The sequence below is a fragment of the Rutilus rutilus genome (assembly GCF_951802725.1).
Source record: "Rutilus rutilus genome assembly, chromosome: 7".
NCBI lineage: Eukaryota > Metazoa > Chordata > Actinopteri > Cypriniformes > Leuciscidae > Rutilus > Rutilus rutilus.
This window is the reverse complement of record NC_140221.1, coordinates 16,767,130-16,787,644: the sequence shown is the minus strand read 5'-3', so window position 1 is coordinate 16,787,644 and position 20,515 is coordinate 16,767,130. Positions and strand designations below refer to the sequence as shown.

Below are 20,515 nucleotides of genomic sequence, written 5' to 3'. Positions count from 1 at the left end.
AACTGGGGATGTTGCCAACATCTGGTCTGTGTCAATGTTAAGGGTTTTCAACCATTTGCCCCTCAAACTGCCATGTGTGAGGATACAACGCAGGGTTTTGTGATTAATCAGAGGCACCGCGGTAATCGTGAAGGCACTATGTTCTGTGCAATGGAAAGTAGGCCAGATTAGAAGGTGTAGAGGTACTGTAAGTGTTTATTCATTTCAGGTTTACATGTTACATTGAGTCAAATTACTATATATGACAAAATATAACACATCTGGTTAGACTTTATGCTGTGAGCCATTTTATTTGGCATTTATTTCAAATTTAGTTATGCTATTTGTTACATTTTAAGAATGTGAAGCATTTATTTTTATGTAATGCACTGTTTGCATATATATATAATGTTATAATGCTATAATGTTTGCAAATGACATGAGGATGATTAAATGTTGCATTTTTATTTTTGTGTGGCTGGCATGCAGAACCTGATTTCAGTGCAACATTAACATTGTTGACCCCGAAACAACATTCCAATCAACCAATCAGATTTGAGGGACAAGTTTACAGTTTTGGTCAAGTTTAGACTTACAACCAGGGTAAAAAAAAAAAAAAAAAAACCTTTTTTTGTTATCACATCTTGTCATCTTTTGTCAAATCAATTTAGATAATTATTGTGGTTCAGATTACATAACATTTTGAGTTTCTATTGATTAAATCAATTTTCAACATCAGTGTTCTTCACCTCATCTCCCTCTGAATTTAGAGATAATGTTATGAGTAGGGTTAGGTTTAGGGGTTGAGTTATTTCAGATATATGTTTTTCCAGGATCAACATAATATGTTGACACAGGAACATGTCTAACTCTGCAAAATCAGGACCTGATGACAGCATCATACATTGCAGCAGGCTAGGTGATGTTTGAAACCCATCAGATCTCACAGACAGGTCAGTAACTTGCATGTTGGTGAACGTGATTTCACCAAGTACCACATGTTCCTTTTTGTCCAACTTTGTTGATCCTGGAACAACTTTCCAATCGACCAATCAGATTTGAGGGACAAGTTTACAGTTTATGTTATAAGTTTAGGCTTAGAACCAGGGTGAGGTGCTTCAGCATCAGTGTTATTCACCTATCACTCTGATTTTAGGGAAACGTTATGGGTAGGGTTAGGTTTAGGGGTAGGGATAGGGAAAGGACTACATTTTGGGACAGGATTGTTATTCCAGGAACATGTCTTACTTGGCAAAATCACAGTGACCCTTTGATGTTAAAGTCTTAAAGGAACACACCAACTTTTTGGGACTTTAGCTTATTCACTGTATCCCCCAGAGTTAGATAAGTCCATACATACCCTTCTCATCTCCGTGCGTGCCGTAACTCTGTATGACTCACCCACCGCTAGCCTAGCTTAGCACAAAGACTGGAGGTAAACGGCTCCAGCTAGCATACCGCTCCCAATAAGTGACAAAATAACGACAACATTTTCCTATTTACATGTTGTGATTTGTATAGTCACAGCGTGTACAAATAACAAGGTCACATGAGACACACACAGCCATCTTCTAACCGTATACATACTGGGAACTATATTCTCAGAAGGCGAAGCACTGCATGCTACTTGGGCGGAGTGCTACTTTTTTTCATTGCCATAAACTCTACACAACTGTCATGCCTTGTGGTTATCTTTTGTTTATCAGTAGATGTTGAGAAGAGAATTGTCGGCACTGCAACCAATGGGGAATCTTAAACAAATAGTTACTGTCTCTTATAGTGACTTTGACAAGTAAACAGCAGATGTGTTTTTAGAGGCGTCATGCTAGATGCTTTTTAGAAATCACTGGAGAGAAAATCCTTCAAATACTGGACTAATAGGCAAAATATATGACATTAAATATTTGAATATAGCCTAGCATCTGGAGAAGCATTTCAGCATTTACTTGTATAAATGTGTGATTGCATGTTATATATTATGTTAAATGTGAAATATTGTAAAAGATCAACCGGTAATATTCCTGTATAAGCATTTCTGTAGAGGATGACACTAGCAGCGCCAAGGTCATGGCTTCGACTTCAATGGAACTGAAAAAATGCAATGTAATGCCAAATTCACAAGTGTAAAATAAAATGTAATTTGCAAGATCACATGCCGAAGGAGCAACATTTTTAGTGCTGTTCTAAATTTGAATGGAAAAGTATTATTGATAAAGGTGTTGTTCTGGTCAGTACTATCAGCTCTTGTCTGAGCATCTCACCTGAGCTTTTGTTTTTAAAAAAAAGAAAAGAAAATATTGCAATCACTATGTAATTTTTTCCGCACAAGATGGCAAAGTATGTTATTATTATTATTATTGTAAACCTTGCTGTGTGAGTTATGGCACAGAACATTCACTCCCTTTGGAGAATTCACTGGCTGTGTTCCATGGCAGCTGGAAGCCATCACAAACTCCAATTACTGTCTGTCTGTGTCAACATCTGGAAACCACTTCTGCTCCTTTGGCTGTCTGTATCCTAGTGTGAGTAAGGTAGTTGGCCATATATAGCCAACCTATTGTATATGGAATGTAGGGACAGTGCTCTAGGCGGGAGAGCGTAGATGTCGCTGCACTCGCGCTTGACATTGACCGATGACTTGACAGATCCTTCAATGATAGTATGAAGGACCATAGCATGAATTACAGGGATTTGTGAACTGTCACCTGTGGTTTATGTAGTCTTCGGGACCTGACCTGAAAGAACTTTATTCTCACTATTAGGTATTTCCTATCACTAAATCTGGATGATTTAGCTCTAGACTTTTGATAAAGGCGTTTTATAGTTCAGGAATCACTTTACATGACTCTCACTTGTTTTTACAAGGAATATTCGACCAGGTTCTTTTATAATAAAACAAAATGAGAACATCACGTCAGAATTTCTCCCTCAGGTCTGTTTCATTTTTATCTTCTCGTGAGTTCATACTCGCCTGCACTGCACCGGTTGTGTTGTACCTTCAAGAAACTATAAAGATGGAACCGTTGTCACTTGTAATTTCAGTGTGACGCACGTGCAAATAAAGCCAGTCAGGATTATTCATTCTCTGGTAGGCCTGCAGCTCAACTAGGCTACTACTTTCGGGCAATACGTAATTGTTTGGGCACGTGGTCTGACTGTCTGCAATGTAGCGCTGGCACTCACACTAGAGGAATTCACATTTTGATGTGCAGCTCCATTTTGCAGACATGACAAAAAAGCTGCAGAATTTATATCCTCATTTCCTACTCAAAAATAATTATCGGTTATTTTAAGACAGTTGGCAAAATTCTCTTTAGTATTATAGACTATATTACTAGGAAGAAGCGCATGTTTTCCTCATTTCGTGATACTTAAATTGCCTCGAAATTAGACAGAGCAGTTTACCCCCACATGTGTTTTCAATTCAGTTAACTGTAATGGTTTTGAGCACACACACACACACACACACAAATCTGGATTCAGGCATTTTCTTCAATTAATTGATTTTCAGCACAAGTCAGACATGAGAAAGATTTGATTGGTTGAAGTCCAGCGCATGATAAATGTAAATGACGAGTAAGTTAAGTTTATTATGAATTAACCACAATCTCCCATTGTTTGCACAATTGTTTGGACAATATTGCATTTGCTCTTAAAACTGGTCTTCCATATGGAAATCTCATCACATTGCCTGCCAAACCCTCTCTTACAAAAAGAAAACTTGCATTCCTGTTATTGAGTGTCATGATGTTTCAAGTTCAATTGCCGTTAGTTGGATTAAAATAATACACAGATGGAGAGATGAATGGTCTTATAGTGCTGTTCTCCTGAGGCATCACTGATTTGGCACTACAGGTCAGTTAATTTGTTAAAAACTCACTGAATAGATAGTAATCAGGAAAATCTATAATTAATTTGAATACTCTTTGGCTTAAATTTAAGAAATGCATTAACCGTCAGTGAAGAAAGTTAAAGCAAAGTGCAATCTTTCTTAATTTCCTTCCAAATAGTATTGTAATAAAATTAGTGTTCTTTTCTTAAACAGCATTTTGTGTTATTCGGCTTTAGACATAAAAACACAACTTGCATGATCACAGCATTTAAAAAAGTGGAACTCTTCTGCCCTCTTGTGTTCAATGGGAGCATTGGTCATCATCTGTCCTGCCTGGAGGTGGAGCTGTGCATCTTGTTTTAAAGAGGAAATGAATGCAACTTTACCATTAATTCAACCAAATATTTGGCACTTAAAACTGAGCAAACCTAGTCAGTGGACAGACTGCTTTTTAAATAGGATACTGGCAGTCCTCATTCCCACAGGTACAAGAATCAACAGTAATTGCAGTGAATTGTTTTTTATTACAGTTGTGATTCATACCAGAGAGAAAGAACATTGCCAAGGGCACTTGAGGATGTCTCATTATGTGAGTAATTTGTTTGTGGCCATTTATTTGTATACTATCACCACTGTGCAGTCCTAATAACAGGAAACAAAAACAAAAACAAAAAACAATTTTTTTTTTTTGAAAGATGAAAAAAATAAAAATAAAATAAAATCATTCTAGGCCTGCTTTCATAAGATATGGCCCTCTTCTTCTATTTTTTTTAATCCACAACATTAAAACCACCTGCCTAATATTGTGGTTCCCCGTGTGCTGCCAAAACAGCTGTGATGCGCTAGATACTGAAAGTGACCTGTGGTGTCTGGCACAAAGACATTAGCAGCAGATTCTTTAAGCCCTGCGAGTTGCAAGGTGGGGTTTCCATGGATCGGATTTGTTGGTCCAGCACATCCCATAGATACTCAATTGGATTGATATGTGGGGGATTTGGAAGCCAGGACAACACCTTGAACTTGTTTCTCAATGTTCTTTGACAATGTTCCTCAAACCATTCCTGAAAATGTTTTGCAGTGTGGCAGAATGCAATATATCCTGCTGAAAGAGGCATGGTCTGCACCAATCTTTAGGTGGTACAAATCTAGGTTTCCCAGCAGACATTGCCCAGAGCACTGGATGTCCTTCCTTGCACCTCTTGGTACCACTGCATACCGGGTACACCCCACAAGACTTACTGTTTTGGAGATGCCCTGACCCAGTCATCTAGCCATCACTATTTGGCCCTTGTCAAAGTCATTTCGATTTTTCGCTTTTCAATTTTTGCTTGAGTGCATGATTAGAATTGTTCAGCGTGCGATAGTTGTCCAATGTCCATCAAAGGCATTTATGATTGACCTTTTCAGTTCTTACATAAACACCATTAACAGACAATGACATAACAGTATCATATCTTTACTGCATTGGTATAGTACTTATGAAGCCACCCAAATGTGTCCTGTGTACGATTCTTTATTTTGTTTTAAATAATGGTCAAAAATGTCTTTTAATGTAAATGGTTATCAGAGAGCACAGAATAAATAGGTACATTTTTCAAAAGCTAAAGATCTACTACACTAAATAGAAAATATAATACATTCCCAAATCACAATTTTGCAGGTGTTTCTGTCAATCACCTTTACTGTGACAGTGGGGACACCTCTTGAATAAAATATCATTTTAACCTAATGCTGATTTTTACTCTGTAGTGATTTTACTCATGATAAAGATGATTCAGCTACCATTCACCCTATATCATTGTTTTAAATGGTATGACTCTGCTGAAAACCACAGAATATACCAGCATGCATTCCAGTAGTGCTGATCTAGTTGGTGGAGCAGAAAAGTCATGCCATTCACAAGCAAAGATGAGCTGGTCAACCACCAGCAGCACTCCTGCTTCTAATGCGGGACCAGCAACCAGCATCCCATGCTGGTCCCAGCATGCAACATACAACATACCTTTTGCTATTTTTCATGCAGGCAAAGAAACATTCAAATTAAATTATTCAGAAAACAAGTGTATCCAATATCATAAATTCTATTTTTTCCCCCAGTATAAATAGACTTGGCATACAATTTAATATAAACACACTTAATCTGTGCTAAAATGTCTTATATAATATGGTTAAAAAATATCTTGGCTTGTTGAACAATTCTTTGAAGTTAACTGTTGGATCCAATTGAATGGAAAATAATATAATACAATTGCTAGTAGGAAAGAAGATGTTTGTCATGAGAATAAACACTACATGAAGCTAAGCTATCTCTCATTTTAAACATAGGCTAACAGCTGGGATTGGTATTAAACCTATTGGGCCATTAAAAAAAAAAAAAAAAAAACCTGTCTATTGTTTGACTTAATGTTTTCACATTCCACAGATATCAGAGAATAGAGAACAGTCCACTATTGATTGCAAGTTCCTGAGACACTTGTAGTATTTAAAGGGATAGGGTAGGCAATTTCAGAGAGGCTAGCAATAGCAAGCTAGCTTTGAAAGCATAAGATCCCACCCTCCCTTCAGAGCATCTCCAAAGCCACGCCTCCTCCAAAACACACAAACTCACACAGAAAAAGCAGAGTCTGCAACCCAGCTAGAATTTTTTTGTTCTAAAAATGTCTTAAGAACATTTTCCTGCAGTATTCCAGTAATGTTTTCAGCGGGAAGTTTTATTGTTGTTCCCAGAATGTTCTCCTAAAAGGTAGGATAACATTCTCTAAAACTTTCTATATGTTTAGTGATAACATTTTGTTAGAACATTATTCGCTAACGTTCTCATAAACGTTTTAGCGTGAAGTTTTACCTTCTAAAAGGTAGGAGAACATTCTCTAAAAACATTCTAAAAATGTTTAGTGATAACATTGTTTGAACATTATCCCCCCCATGCATACCTGTTTTTAGCAGGAAGTTTTATATTTGTACACAGAATGTTCTCTTAAAAGATAGCATAGCATTCTCTAAAACATTCTATATGTTTAGTGATAACATTGTTAGACCATTGTCAAGTCAAGTTGTCACCTTAATTTATATAGCGCTTTTTACAATACAGATTGTTTCAAAGCAGCTTTACAGTGATAACAGGAAAATAATGTAACAAAGTTTGTTTTGGCTGTACAGAAGATCTAGAAGAAAATAGCATCATAGTCCAGCTTAAGTAAGTTGTCTACCTTAACATTCTCAAAAAGTTTTATCTTTGTTCTCAGAATGTTCTCCTAAACATAAAAATCTTATCTATAACATTGTTAAAACATAATCTGACCATAACTTCTAAAAATAAAACATCAAAATCTAACAGGTTTATAAATGGCAATCACATAAATTATTCAGAATTCTACCCACAATAAATGCCCAACATCACACATTGAAGAATACAGTAAAGTCCAGCATCTGCGTCTTAATGCAGTGTTTGCTCAGAGTGCTCATCATTGTGTTTGCTTGTCTTGGTCCTGGCAGAAAAATAATACAGTTGTCTGTTTTACTGATGTTCTACTGTTCTTCTCTTAAAATTTTCCATCTGCTCCCTGTTAGCAGCATAGAGCTTTATTCTCTGTGTGCAGGGTAAAGTTTTTCCTCATAGCCTATAACAGAGGAGCATGCAACAGTGTAAACAGAAAGAATACAAATACATATTACATCTTAAGATCACAAACAATATTGACATTGAAAACTAAATGAGCCAGCCTAATTAGTAATCAAAAATTATGTAATTTATTAAATGTATAGATGAGCTACTTCACGAGTATCTATTAAAACATCTACTCTATCCATTATATATGTTAATAACACAAGAGGCTAAAGTTTGTGAACAAACTTTGATGTTGGCTTGAGAAGCCTGATTCGAACTCAGGTTGCCTTGTGCACAGCTTCTGTCATACCACCGCACACAAGGCTATTTTTCTGAACGACACAACAGTTTATTTTATTTTCATCAGCTATTTTGTCTTTGTGTCGTTACATGTCTTACAGATTTCTGCTCGTTTTAAATCAGATAGGCTACATATAAAGTAGCAGTATAAAATGCATTGCGTCAGAATCACGACTGAACGCTTGTACAGCTGATCAAACAGCGAACACGGCGGCTAACGCAATGTCTCATTCCCGCTTCTCAGGGAACCGAGGTTACGATAGTAACCGGAGACGTTCCCTTTCGAGAGCGGTAACTCTACATTGTGTAGCAACGCTGCGGGAACTGTATTAAATCCTGCTGTGAGAGTAGTGAAGATAAGCCCGGAGAAACGAGGTCAAGCTACACCAGCCACGGAAGAGACAGACAGTCAGCCAATAGCCGTGCCGCTAGGAGTGCTCGCATCGCATCTGATAGGTGGAACTAGACCAATGAGACATCAGCTCGACCCTATACAAATTTGCATATCCAAATGCAATGAAAGCAAAGGCTGCACTGATCCAGGGCAGACACAACACAATAAGCACTCAAACACAGTGAGGGTTAAACACAGTGCCAACGGCGGTAGCGGTGACATCTGTATTAACACTAGTAGCCGTATACACAGAGTTAACAGCATAGCGGTAACCACTGCATAGTTGGTTACAATAGTTCACAATACATGAGTAAGAAACTTAACTCACCGAAAGCACTTGGAATGCCACAGATAGTACATCCAGCTTGTAAAATCTGGCGAAGGTGTTCTGAGAAGACCAGCCAGCAGCAAGACATAAATCCTGGATAGACATCCCCCTAAACCAGGCCCATGAAGAGGCAACCGCCCTCGTCGAATGAGCTCTGATGTTAAGGGCACATCATTCTCTGTCAGCAATGAAGGATATACATGTGATGAATGCAGGGAGATAGTCAGGCTGACGGAGAAGATTTCAGAACTAGAGACACGCATCCAAACTTTAATCGAGGATAGTAAGAATGCAAGGGCTTTAGATACTGCTTTGGATGCGACAAGCTTAGTGAACTCTGTATATTGTTCGGTTCCGGCTGTAGAGCCCGTGCAGCAGGGCAACTGGGTGACCGTGAGACGCTTTAGTCGCTGGACAAAACACAGCTCTTCCGTTCCGATTACAACATTAAACAGATTCTCTCCACTCAGTGAAGCACCCACTGAGAATCCTGTTGAATGTGCCCTAGTTATTGGTGATTCTATTACACGGAACGTGTTCGACTTCGCCAGTCGGAGATCACCAAAATTAATATTAAAGAGGTGTGTGAACTCGCTCTGGCCCCCTTCATGTTTGCTGGAGTGATGAGATACTTAGTAGACTGTGCTCATTCAATGGCTGGCTGTCTAAGTGGTGTTTGCAAAATAATATAGAATTCATAGACAATTGGAAAAGTTTTTGGGGCAGACCTGACCTGTTGAAAAGAGATGGTATTCATCCCTCCTGGGATGGTGCTGCTCTGAGAAGTCTTGTTTTCAGGGCCGGAGTGGGGCCACTTTTCAGCCCGGGAGTTTCAGGCACTTTTTCCATGGTGGAATTCCAAATTAGCACTTTTTCCAAATTGGATAAATTAAGCAACAGTTCAGCTCTTACTATTGTGTAGTTTGTATTAATACCATGGTTCAACAAATAATGTAAAGGTTAAATAATAATTCACTTAGACTTTATAAGAAGCAATTGCGACTTTATTTCACGCAATTCTGACTTTATCTTGCAATTCTGACTTTATAGCACACAATTGCGACTTTATTTCACGCAGGTCTGACTTTATATCTCGCAATTCTGACTTTATAACACGCAATTGCTACTTTATTTCACACAATTCTGACTTTATATCTCGCAATTCTGACTCTATAACACGCAATTGCGACTTTATTTCACGCAATTCTGACTTTATATCTCAGATGTAAACTCGCAATTGTGAGATAAAAAGTCGCAATTATCTTTTAAAATGTTTTATTCTGTGGCGGAAACAAGCTTCCATACCTCCTGGCCTCTTCCTCCCATCCATCCTCCCTGACGCGTACCGTTACGGTAGGGCCGGCCCAGTTATCGGTAGGCGCCGGCGGTGCCGCGGTAGCCTACCTGAGAAAATGTTTTGGAAAAGACGGGCTATGGACCCAACCAACTCTATAGGAGGGGAGGGGAGAACTCCCTCACATGGTACAACCCATGCAGAGGCTGCGCGCTGCGGTGTCAGAATGCGAAATGTGTGTAACTAACGTGACAAATGTAAAAAAAAAAAAAAAAAAACTCGACCGGCCCAAAAGTGAAGCGCCCCACCGGAAATTCTCCCGATTCTCCCGATTACCCTCCCCGGGCCTGCTTGTTTTAAATATAATTCTTTTGAAGTGTTGGTGCTTAATGTAACACTATCTAGTGTAAATGATAAATCATGTTTGAGATTTGTGCTGGCTACTGTATACAGGCCACCAGGGCACCATACAGACTTTATCAAAGAATTTGCTGATTTTCTATCAGAGTTAGTACTGGCTGCAGATAAAGTCCTAATTGTTGGTGATTTTAATATACATGTAGATACCGAAAAAGATGCATTGGGATTGGCATTTTAAGACATTCTGAACTCTATTGGAGTTAGACAACACGTGTCAGGACCTACTCATTGTCGTAATCATACTCTAGATCTAATCAATGACAATAACATGGAATCAATGTTGATGCCATTGAAATTCTACAGCTGAGCGATGACATCTCAGATCATTATCTAGTCTTGTATATACTTAATTTAGCCAAGGCTGCAAAGCCGACTCCGTGATAAATAATCTTCCTGATCAGTTTCATCTCGTCAGCATTCCAGATAGCCTAGAAGAACTCGATATTGCGACATAAATGTTTGACTCTCTCTTTTCCATCACCTTAGACACAGTTGCTCCTTTGCGCTTAAAGAAGATTAAAGGAAATAGTTCAACGCCGTGGTACAACGAGCACACTCAGGCCCTTAAGAGAGCAGCCAGAAAAATGGAGCGCAACTGGAAGAAAACAAAACTAGAGTTTTTTCGCATTTCATGGAAAGAGAGCACGATTGCATACAGAGAGGCCTTAAAGCTGCTAGATCTGCTTATTTTTCAACCCTATTAAAAGAAAATAAACCCCAGACGTTTCCAAGCAGCACAGCAGTAATGACTTTATGAACTTCTTTAATAACAAGATAATATCAGGGATAAAATTATAACTATGCAGCCATCTACTACAGTATCGCATCAAGCAGTGTATTGTAGTTTCCTTGAGGAAAAATTTGATTCATTCATTGCTATAGGAGAGGAAGAATTTTCTAAACTCGTTAAATCATCTAAATCAACAAACATGTATGTTAGACCCTATACTGACTAAGCTACTGACAGAGATGCTTCCAGATGTCATAGATCCTCTTCTTAATATCATTAATTCATCTTTGTCATTAGGGTACGTACCAAAAACTTTTAAGCTGGCTATGATTAAACCGCTTGTTAAAAAAACGCAACTTGATCCTACAGAATTAGTCAATTACAGGCCGATCTCGAATCTACCTTTTATGTCAAAGATACTAGAAAAGGCTGTATCCTCACAACTATGTTCCTTTTTAGAAAGAAATGATATCTGCAAGGATTTTCAGTCAGGATTTAGACCATACCATAGTTCTGAGACAGCTCTCATTAGAGTCACAACCGATTTGCTCTTATCATCCGATCGTGGTTGTATCTCGCTATTAGTGTTACTCGATCAAAGTGCTACATTTGATACTATTGAGCCATTTGATACGCCAGACATTGTCCCATTGGTGCTGTTGGAGTGGAGTTTGGATGTGTGGCTAGCGCTTTCCAACACGTCAACTGGCTCATCAGAACAATCCGGTTCGGCTACGCGACCCAATTTGTCAGGTGGTACAGCGGTCTGCTTTTCACCTCAGTACGAGGCGAGAATGCGCAGAGATTGCAGTTATTCTAGCGAAAGACGCGATAGAGCCTGTCCCTCCAGCTGAGATGAAAAAAGGGTTCTACAGCTCTTACTTCATCGTACCCAACAAAGGAGGCGGGTTGAGACCAATCCTAGATCTGCGAGTAGCTGCGATCGTGCTCTATACAGACTCCTGTTCAAGATGCTCACGCAGAGACACATGCTGACATATGTCCGACACCAAGATTTGGTTCGTGGTGATAGACCTGAAGGATGAAAGACCTTTCACGTCTCGATCCTTCATCAGCACAGGCCATTCCTGCTGTCTGCTTTAGAAGGACGGGTATCAGTACAAGGTCCTACCTTTCGGGTTGTCCCTGTTTCCACGCGTCTTCACGAAAGTCGCAGAGGCATTGAGGGAAGTGGGCATTCATATCCTCAACTACCTCGACGTGGCTAATCAGGTCCTCAAGCACCTAGTCTGGTTGGGACTTTGGGTCAACTGGGAAAGGAGCAAGCTCTCCCCTGTGCAGAGCATCTCTTTTCTCGGTGTGGAGTTGGACTTGATTGCCATGACAACACGTCTTTCACAAAATCGTACTCAGTTAGTGCAGAACTGCTTGAACCTCTTCAAGCGCAAGACAGTGGTACCATATCGCGTGGCCATCACGCCGATTTGTCTTTGCACTTTCAACCCTTGGTTGGACGTTGCGTTTCTACAGGCAGGAGTTTCCTCAGAGGTGTTTGGGCTCCCAAGAGCGGCCCTCCAGTGTCAGTCTCAACACAATGTCTCGTTCCCTCCATCAGGGAACCGAGGTTACAACAGTAACTGAGACTATTTTGGGTATTTCATTTATGACCACCGGAGAAGGTGTTAATCAGATACACTACTGTTCAAAAGTTTGGGTTCAGTAATGCATCCTTTCTGAAAATGACTTTTTATCAGCAAGGATGCATTAAATTGATGAAAATTATAAATAATTTATATTCTTTCAGAACTTTAATGATCAAAGAATCCTGAAAAAATGTATCATGGCTTCTACAAAAATATATTGGTATGAAGGATCATATGAGACTGAAGAAAATTCACCTTTGCCATCACAGGAATAAATTACATTTTGAAATATATTAAAACAATTTTTACTGTATTTTTTAATCAAATATATGCAGCCTTGGTGAGAATAAGGGACATATTTTAAAAACTATAAGAAAAAACTTACCAACTCCAAACATTTGAATGGTAGTACTAATATAGCTCCAACATGAAGAGAGCTGAGCTGCTGGTCTCCTGTTTGACAGTTATGTCTCACAAATGCTCTTGAACAGCTAATAAATATAACAGCCAGTGGCCTGAACAACAGAGGTCCTTTTGTTTTATTCCAACTAAGCTGATTATCAAGCTACAATTTGCCTCAAGTATGTGTTAATCCATATTTGTTCTATGTGATCTGCTTATTAAATATTGAGACTAATTTGTGTTTGTTTTAGTTATTCAGTAACTGCATAATAAAAACAATGATCAACAATTTATATCAATCACCCAATGCATATCTCATAAGCCATAAAGTGTTATTTTTATGGCTTTTAGCAGAAAATCAGACTCAGAGTGACAAAGTTAAATTGGTGACACTGCTCAAGTGAACTGTGCTCAAGTAACCTGCTAAAGGAACGCAGAGAGAATTTAGAAGGAATGAGAGGAGGCTCTATCACTCATTTGCATCAGCGCTACATGAATAGAGGTGGAGCAGCGCATGCAGCCCAGCACTATAAAACCATCAGAGTAGTGGCTTTATGGACCATCAGAGCGTTGACTTCATTGCTTCTATAACTGGCTTCATATATGCCTGTTCCACAACTAACTAAGGTAGATCTCTCTCTCTCTCTCTCTCTCTGTCTCTCGCTCTCTAAATTAGTATTATGGTATCTATAGAATTATGAAATAATAAATACATTAATAATATTTAAATCTTTATTTGAAGGCTGGCCAACATCTCTGCAGAACTTCTACTTCACATTGTTCCAGTGCTCAAAACACAAAGGTGAGATGTTTCCTGTTTTTTTCTTTTGTAAAGGAAAATCCGGTCATGCTCGAGCCAGAATGTAAACAAACCCCTGCAAAGAATATGAATCCTAAGCCTTTTTTTTTTCCATCAGCATCATTATTATAACAATGAAATCTGTTGATATTTACAGGAGCTGCAACCACTCATGGCAAATACAGTCCGTGAAACTACAGAGGAGAAGAAACAGCAGCCGCAGGGACCCGAGACGCCAATTTCACATCAGAAGTTTAAAGCAAAGCTCACCCAATGGCTCTCTTACATTACTGGGGATATGGCTGCGTTTGGTGAATGGATGAAAGGTACAAGAGTAAGCTAGTTTAGATCTCAATAAGGAGCCAAATTTAGAAAGAAGGAAAAACAACAACATTAATTCCGCTAGTGAATAGTTAGTAGGAGATTGTTTGCACAAAAGTAATTTAGAAAATTATCAATTGATCTTTAGGGAGTTGTATAATGAGTGATCCACACCCAACTGAAAAACAATGCACAATTACTAAGCAAGAGACAAACAAACATGTGTTTCCAATTTGACCTTTAATACCTAAATATGCATATTACAGTTATACTAGAAAAGTCATTATTTTATTACTTAAGGGCAATGTAAGGATTAGGACAATGTAAATACAGTTTTGTATTCCATCTTCTATGCAAACCTCTATGGCGATTTTCTTTATACCCACTTGTACTCTCACATGTTTACGCTGTGCAGGGCAATTTATCTTGCTCCAGATTGTGGACTGGGTGCTGCGTGGAGCAGCTCAGGTGATGTTTGTGAACAACCCTCTCAGTGGACTGATCATCTTTGCTGGACTGATCCTTCAGAACAGATGGTGGGCACTCAATGGTTTTGTTGGCACTCTGTTTGCTACAATTTCTGCACTCATCCTCTGTCAGAACAGGTATTTAGGCGATGACTTATAGTGCATTTACATTTTGATGCTCTAAATGTTTGAGCGTGGTTTCAGAATTATAATCAATATTTTATATCTCCCTCAGAGGAGCTATCGCAGCCGGCCTGTATGGATATAACGGCATCTTGGTTGGTCTTCTGATGGCGGTTTTCTCAAATGCAGGAGATTGGTACTGGTGGCTGCTTCTTCCCAATATCTTCATGTCAATGGCATGGTGAGTTCATCTCTTTGTTCTTCAGTTCATTTACGGCTAATTTAGACTTGTATCAAAAAAGGAAATAACTAAAGGCTGGAATACACTACACAAATATTGCACACTCGATTTGCAATCAGAACCAGTCTGCAGAAATTTGGTCAGTAAAAAAGATGTAGTGTATGATGGGTACTGATTTTTTTAGCTTCTGACTATGAATACATCCAGTCGGTGGATCTCAAAACATTTTTAGAACACATAATGATTTAATTTGTCATGCAACAATTTTGTTGTGTCCAGAATAACTTGAAAGTCTGGTAGTCTGTGATCCAGTCATTTAGTGTGCAGACAGCAGTGGTTTCTGCAGTGGTACCGCAAAAGTGTCACATCGTTATGTCACAAACGTGCAGACACGTGGGAAGACCGGGAGTGCTTAGGGTGCCATTTGGGACAGGGTCTAAAATGCAAGGAATTTAGATCCTTCAAAGGCAGATAACTGCGACACACGCAAATGGAATGTTCCATCAGTCGAAGTGTGTCATATGATTGAGGTATTGAAGTTCTCTCACATGGTAACAGAATGTTCAAAAATGTAAACATTTTCTGAACAGGGTTATGTTAGAACTAAATCTTAGTTGACTTATCTGATTGTATTTATATAATTAGTTCATTAGTTCAAATATAAATATTCATGACATTTTACACAGGGGATGATATATTTTTGTTTATATTTTTTTGCTAGTCTAGATCAGTGGTTCTCAGCCAATTTTGGGTAACACTTTACAATAAGGTTCATTAGTTAACATTAGTTAACTACCTTAGTTAACATGAACTAAGAGTGAACAACACTAAGGACATTTTTAAATCTTAGTTAATATTAATTTCAATTTACTAATACATTATTAAAATCAAAGGTTGTATTTGTTAACATTAGTTAATGAACTGTGCACTAACATGAACAAACAATGAACAGCTGTATTTTTATTAACTAACGTTAACAAAGATTAACGAATACTGTAACAAATGTGTTGATCATTGTTAGTTTGTGTTAGTTAATACATTAACTAATGTTAACTAATGAACCGTATTGTAAGGTACCCAATTGTGCTTTTTATTTTAGATATCTAGTGGTGATCCAACACAATACCAAAATGATTTATCATACAACAGTAAACAAACATGTCATTAAAAACAAGCAAAATCTCTTTTACTCTGCATAGTTTTCTTCAATTTTGAGGATGACGGCATGGCACAGAAAGTGTCATGCTAATGATCTATCTGCATAGCTTCCAAGTGACGCATGAATCTGATTGGACACACACCCTTACACACCTCCAAGACATTGGAAGCATTTCCACTCTCTATTAAAAGTGCATTGGTTTTACAAACTATACACAATGCCTTTTATTAATAGAAGATATTAATCGAATTTTTACCCAGTGACCGATATTTGGGCCACAACCCAACAGTTGAGAACCACCAGTTTAGACTCGTGCTGAATTATAGAATTATAGCACTGTTGTTTTCTCCAGTCCCATAGTGTCCAGTGCCTTGGCTTCCATCAACAGCCGGTGGGATCTGCCAGTTTTTACCCTTCCTTTTAACATACTAGTGTGTCTCCATATGGTGGCTACAGGCCACTACAATCATCACTTCCCGCAGATTCTCATCCAGCCACGCACATCCTTGCATAACATGACATGGTCTGAGCTGGATTATGCGAAGGTAAGAGCTAACAAGTTGAAATGAGGCCAAAATCAAAGAAGTAAAAGCTGTCCCAAAGTTGCATAACTCACCCGGAACAAGAAAGGGCGATTGTGCAACAGTTCTGTTTAGGAATCTTCTAGATTGATATCACATGACTCTAAACAGAGCAGGGTAATCATGAGACACTGTAACTGACATTATGGAATTCAATCTAGCAGGAAATTCCAGATTTTCTGCTCAAATTTAATGTCAAGTTAAAGGTCTAAGGCAGGATTATCTTCTGGCAAATCTTATGTAATACATAGTTTGGAATAATTAAGAATTTTGATGAAAAATACAGTAAAAACAGTAATATTGTGAAATATTATTACAATTTAAAATAACTGTTTTCTATTTTAATATATTTTAAAATGTAATTTATTTCTGTGATAGCAAAGCCAGATTGTCAGCAATTACTCTAATATGCACATTTGGTGTTCAACTATTGATAGTGGTTCTTATTAAAGGGGTCATATAATGCCATTTTTGTACAAGCTAATATGTACAAAATTAGCATTTAAAATTTACTTTAAAAATTCTGATTAGTATTGTAAGAAAACAAGAAAACGCGCGGCCGCGGACTATGATTGACAGCTCACTCACGAGCGAGGGCGGGTCTGTGTTGAAATGCTGCTGTCAATCAACAATCGTGGGAGGGGCGTCCGACCGTGTGACGTCACACGGTCGAACGGCTTGATTTGATAGAGGGGAAAACATATAAGAAGATTAAAAAAAACTGGATGGATTTTTATCATTTTATGATGGTTGTGTACAGGCACTGCCAACACACATTTCAGTACAATCAACTTGTAAAAGTGCATATTATGACCCCTTTAATATCAATGTTGAATAGCTGTTGCTGCAGTAAAATATGATATATTAAATATAATCGTATTTTTTTTCTTTTTTTACAGCTTTTCAGCTCAATCCCTGTGGGTATTGGACAGGTATATGGGTGCGACAATGCTTGGACGGGAGGGATATTTATGATAGCCTTGTTCATCTCCTCACCCATAACATTAGCACATGCAACTATTGGATCAGCAGTTGGTATGGTGTCAGGTAAGAGATCACAAGTGTATTAGAATGTTTAATAATAAATCTCATCAGCATTAAGACATTTTAAGATTGACGATTAAGGTGTAACTTTAACGTAACTTTCAGGTCTCGCTCTTGCTGCACCGTTCCAGAACATCTACTTTGGCTTGTGGGGTTATAACTGTGTTTTGGCCTGCATTGCCATTGGTGGGATGTTCTACGCTCTCACATGGCAGACACATCTTCTGGCTGTGGCCTGTGGTAGGTTCATATCAGATAGTTCCTTTCCTTCCTGATTATGCAACAACAATTTCCTATAATAATGGGCAAATCACTGAAATTACAATTGTTTTCCTGTAGCATTCTTCTGTGCATATCTCGGCTCGGCAATTGCAAATGTGATGTCCACTGTAAGTATTATAAACCCAAAGCATAAAATTTGTACAAAAATGTGTGTGATTTTAAATGGATTTATATGGTATTTCAACAGTTTGGACTCCCAGCATGCACCTGGCCCTTCTGTCTTTCTGCCCTCACTTTCCTTTTGATCACTACGGAGACAAAAACCATTCATAAACTGCCTCTTGCTAAAGTCACATATCCCGAGAAAAACCTGATTTACTTCTGGAAGATGAAGAAAGAAGAGAGAATCGACAAACAAAAGAAAAAACAAGAGCAGATGCAAGTGAAAGATGTAGAATCACAGCCGAAGAAAGAGGAAATAATAGTTGCAATGAAAAAGAAAGATCAAGAGCCTCTGGATGCGTGCACCGTAGAAGTTCAGCAAGAGGAAACCACACAGAGTGGAACAAATAAGAATTCAGAGGCAATTGAACTTAATTTAACTCAATTATAAATTTCCTTTAAATGGTTCACATCATGTTTATTTGCTCAAAGAAAATGCCACACAGAAATAGCTAAGGCATATTGTTCTATTTTTAAACATTGAGGGTAATGAGCGCCTTTTTACTTTTCTTTTTCTTTTCTTTTTTAACATTTGCCAGTTTCAAAAAAGAGTGACAAATACTTTCTCCCTCAGCAGAAGCATGTATTGTTCATAAAAAAAAAAAATCTAGTTTGTAGAAATGTCAAAACAACAGGAAGAACACACAATTAAGAATACAAAAATATTTCGTTGTGATGTACTGCTGTCAAAATGTATCAACAATGTGTCAAGATTCTAATATATGAGCTAGTCAAGTTTTAGCTTCCAGGCAGGGAGGCATGAAACATACTTGTTTTCAGTCATGACATAAAATTATTTGCTGGTACAGTTTACTTTTTATTTTCCAGATTTAAAAAAATGTGTATCTGTTCATAAGCAGCATGGGGAAAACAAAGATAAATGAGAATGTATTATGAGATAGTCTGCACTATTCCAATGTTTTCATATTCTGTAACAGCTTTGTCTTATTTTAAAAATTACTTTTATACATTTTAATAAATATATATATATATATTTTTACATGAAAGTTTTCAGTCTGTCTCTTTTGGAATATAGACATTTACCCAACTTTATTATAGATTTATTTAAATAAAAATGATGGAACACTTCATAATAACTTATTATTAGATCATGTTTTAACAGATATTTAGGTAATATATATTTAAAGTTAAAAATGTCAGGAAACTGATTCATATATTTTCATTTATACTTGAATGTAAATGAATAAGTGAACTTTGAAACAAAAATGGTTGTCAGTTAACAAAGATGTTTATATTACACAGTTATGTGTACATTGTACATAAAATACAATAGAAACAACATGTTTTAATGTACAATAATACATGAAAAATACAGTAAAAAAATTCCACTAATTTCCTATAGATCATCATAATTTCTGTCATTACTTAATGTTCCCCTAACCAGCATGCCTGGTTGTTATAAATAGAACTTTAGGTTACACTTTATATACATTACTCAAATAAGTAGTTAAGTTAACTACATGTAGCCTACTTACTATATAGTTACGTTTAGGGTTTGGTTTTGGGTTGGTTACTTGTAATTATGCATTATTTATTACTATAGTAAGAACATGTAGTAACGTGCAACTAAGTCACTTTAAAATAAAGTGTTACCGAACTTTAGTGTAGAGGAGATGTGAGGTCTGAAGCTGATCGCATTGCTGCAGATGATAAAAAGGGTAGATATATAATTCATTTAGTCTTTCAAGTCTTTTTTTTATTTTCAGTCTATTATTTCTAGTGCCCTTCAAAGTCTCAATCACAATCACAGTAGCCTAGAGCTCATGTCCTGATGCTGAACTCCCAACCTGCAAACTGCACTTACAATCTATCATGTGATATTCATTGTGTGGCGCCAACAGTAGCAGCAGGATCAAAAAAAGCTTTTACAGTACCTGAAGATTAAAATCTCCAGTATGAGTTACCAAAGATCTCAGATACAAAGCTCTTGTGCAACATGCACACTTATTTGACCCTAAAAAAGGCCATTGGAACAGTGTTTCAAAACCTCTCTTTTGCATAACATAAAAATCAAATGCCAATGTATATTAGTATTGTGTATTAGTGTAGGCAATTGATATTTCTATATGTAGTTTATCTACTTTTTAAAGCACATAGCTGTACTTGAGGAAACGTGGCTGTTCTTGATATTATCTTGCTTGACAGGTCTCACTTTTGATGAGATAATGGCCAATGAGATAATTTGTTCTGCATTCCATCAGATAAAGATACAACCTAGACATTTCTGTGATCACATTTGCTTTTTTATAAACAGTAATGATGACTATATGGTCTGTCATGTAAATTTGGTTAACCCATGCCATTTCTGCAAAACGTTGCCATTTCCAGTTGAAATGAACACTAGAGGCATTAAAATACCAACAACTTTTGTTCCTTTTCACACAAACTATGATTACAGAGGGCGGATATACAGTACAGGTCAAAA

At 37.6% G+C, this 20,515-nt stretch overlaps 1 protein-coding gene across 1 annotated transcript; it reads left to right on the top strand.

Annotated features, from left to right (window-relative positions):
• Nucleotides 1-13,241: 13,241 nt before the first annotated feature.
• On the top strand, nucleotides 13,242-18,874 carry slc14a2 (solute carrier family 14 member 2). The gene is made up of 10 exons (XM_084415146.1): nucleotides 13,242-13,517; nucleotides 13,633-13,692; nucleotides 13,847-14,015; nucleotides 14,426-14,615; nucleotides 14,713-14,841; nucleotides 16,353-16,545; nucleotides 17,481-17,628; nucleotides 17,731-17,865; nucleotides 17,965-18,014; nucleotides 18,095-18,874. Exons 1-10 carry the CDS (start codon nucleotides 13,494-13,496, stop codon nucleotides 18,458-18,460), a joined length of 1,464 nt encoding a protein of 487 aa, XP_084271272.1. The 5' UTR covers nucleotides 13,242-13,493; the 3' UTR covers nucleotides 18,461-18,874.
• Nucleotides 18,875-20,515: the final 1,641 nt, after the last annotated feature.

What these genes read in the sequence shown, in the direction of transcription:
- slc14a2 (XM_084415146.1), top strand. Translation starts at nt 13,494, where the DNA reads ATGCCTGTTCCACAACTAACTAAG. An exon ending in CTGTTCCACAACTAACTAAG is followed by an intron (nt 13,518 to 13,632) that starts GTAGATCTCTCT and finishes CTTTATTTGAAG; the next exon opens with GCTGGCCAACATCTCTGCAG. An exon ending in CTGAGCTGGATTATGCGAAG is followed by an intron (nt 16,546 to 17,480) that starts GTAAGAGCTAAC and finishes CTTTTTTTACAG; the next exon opens with CTTTTCAGCTCAATCCCTGT.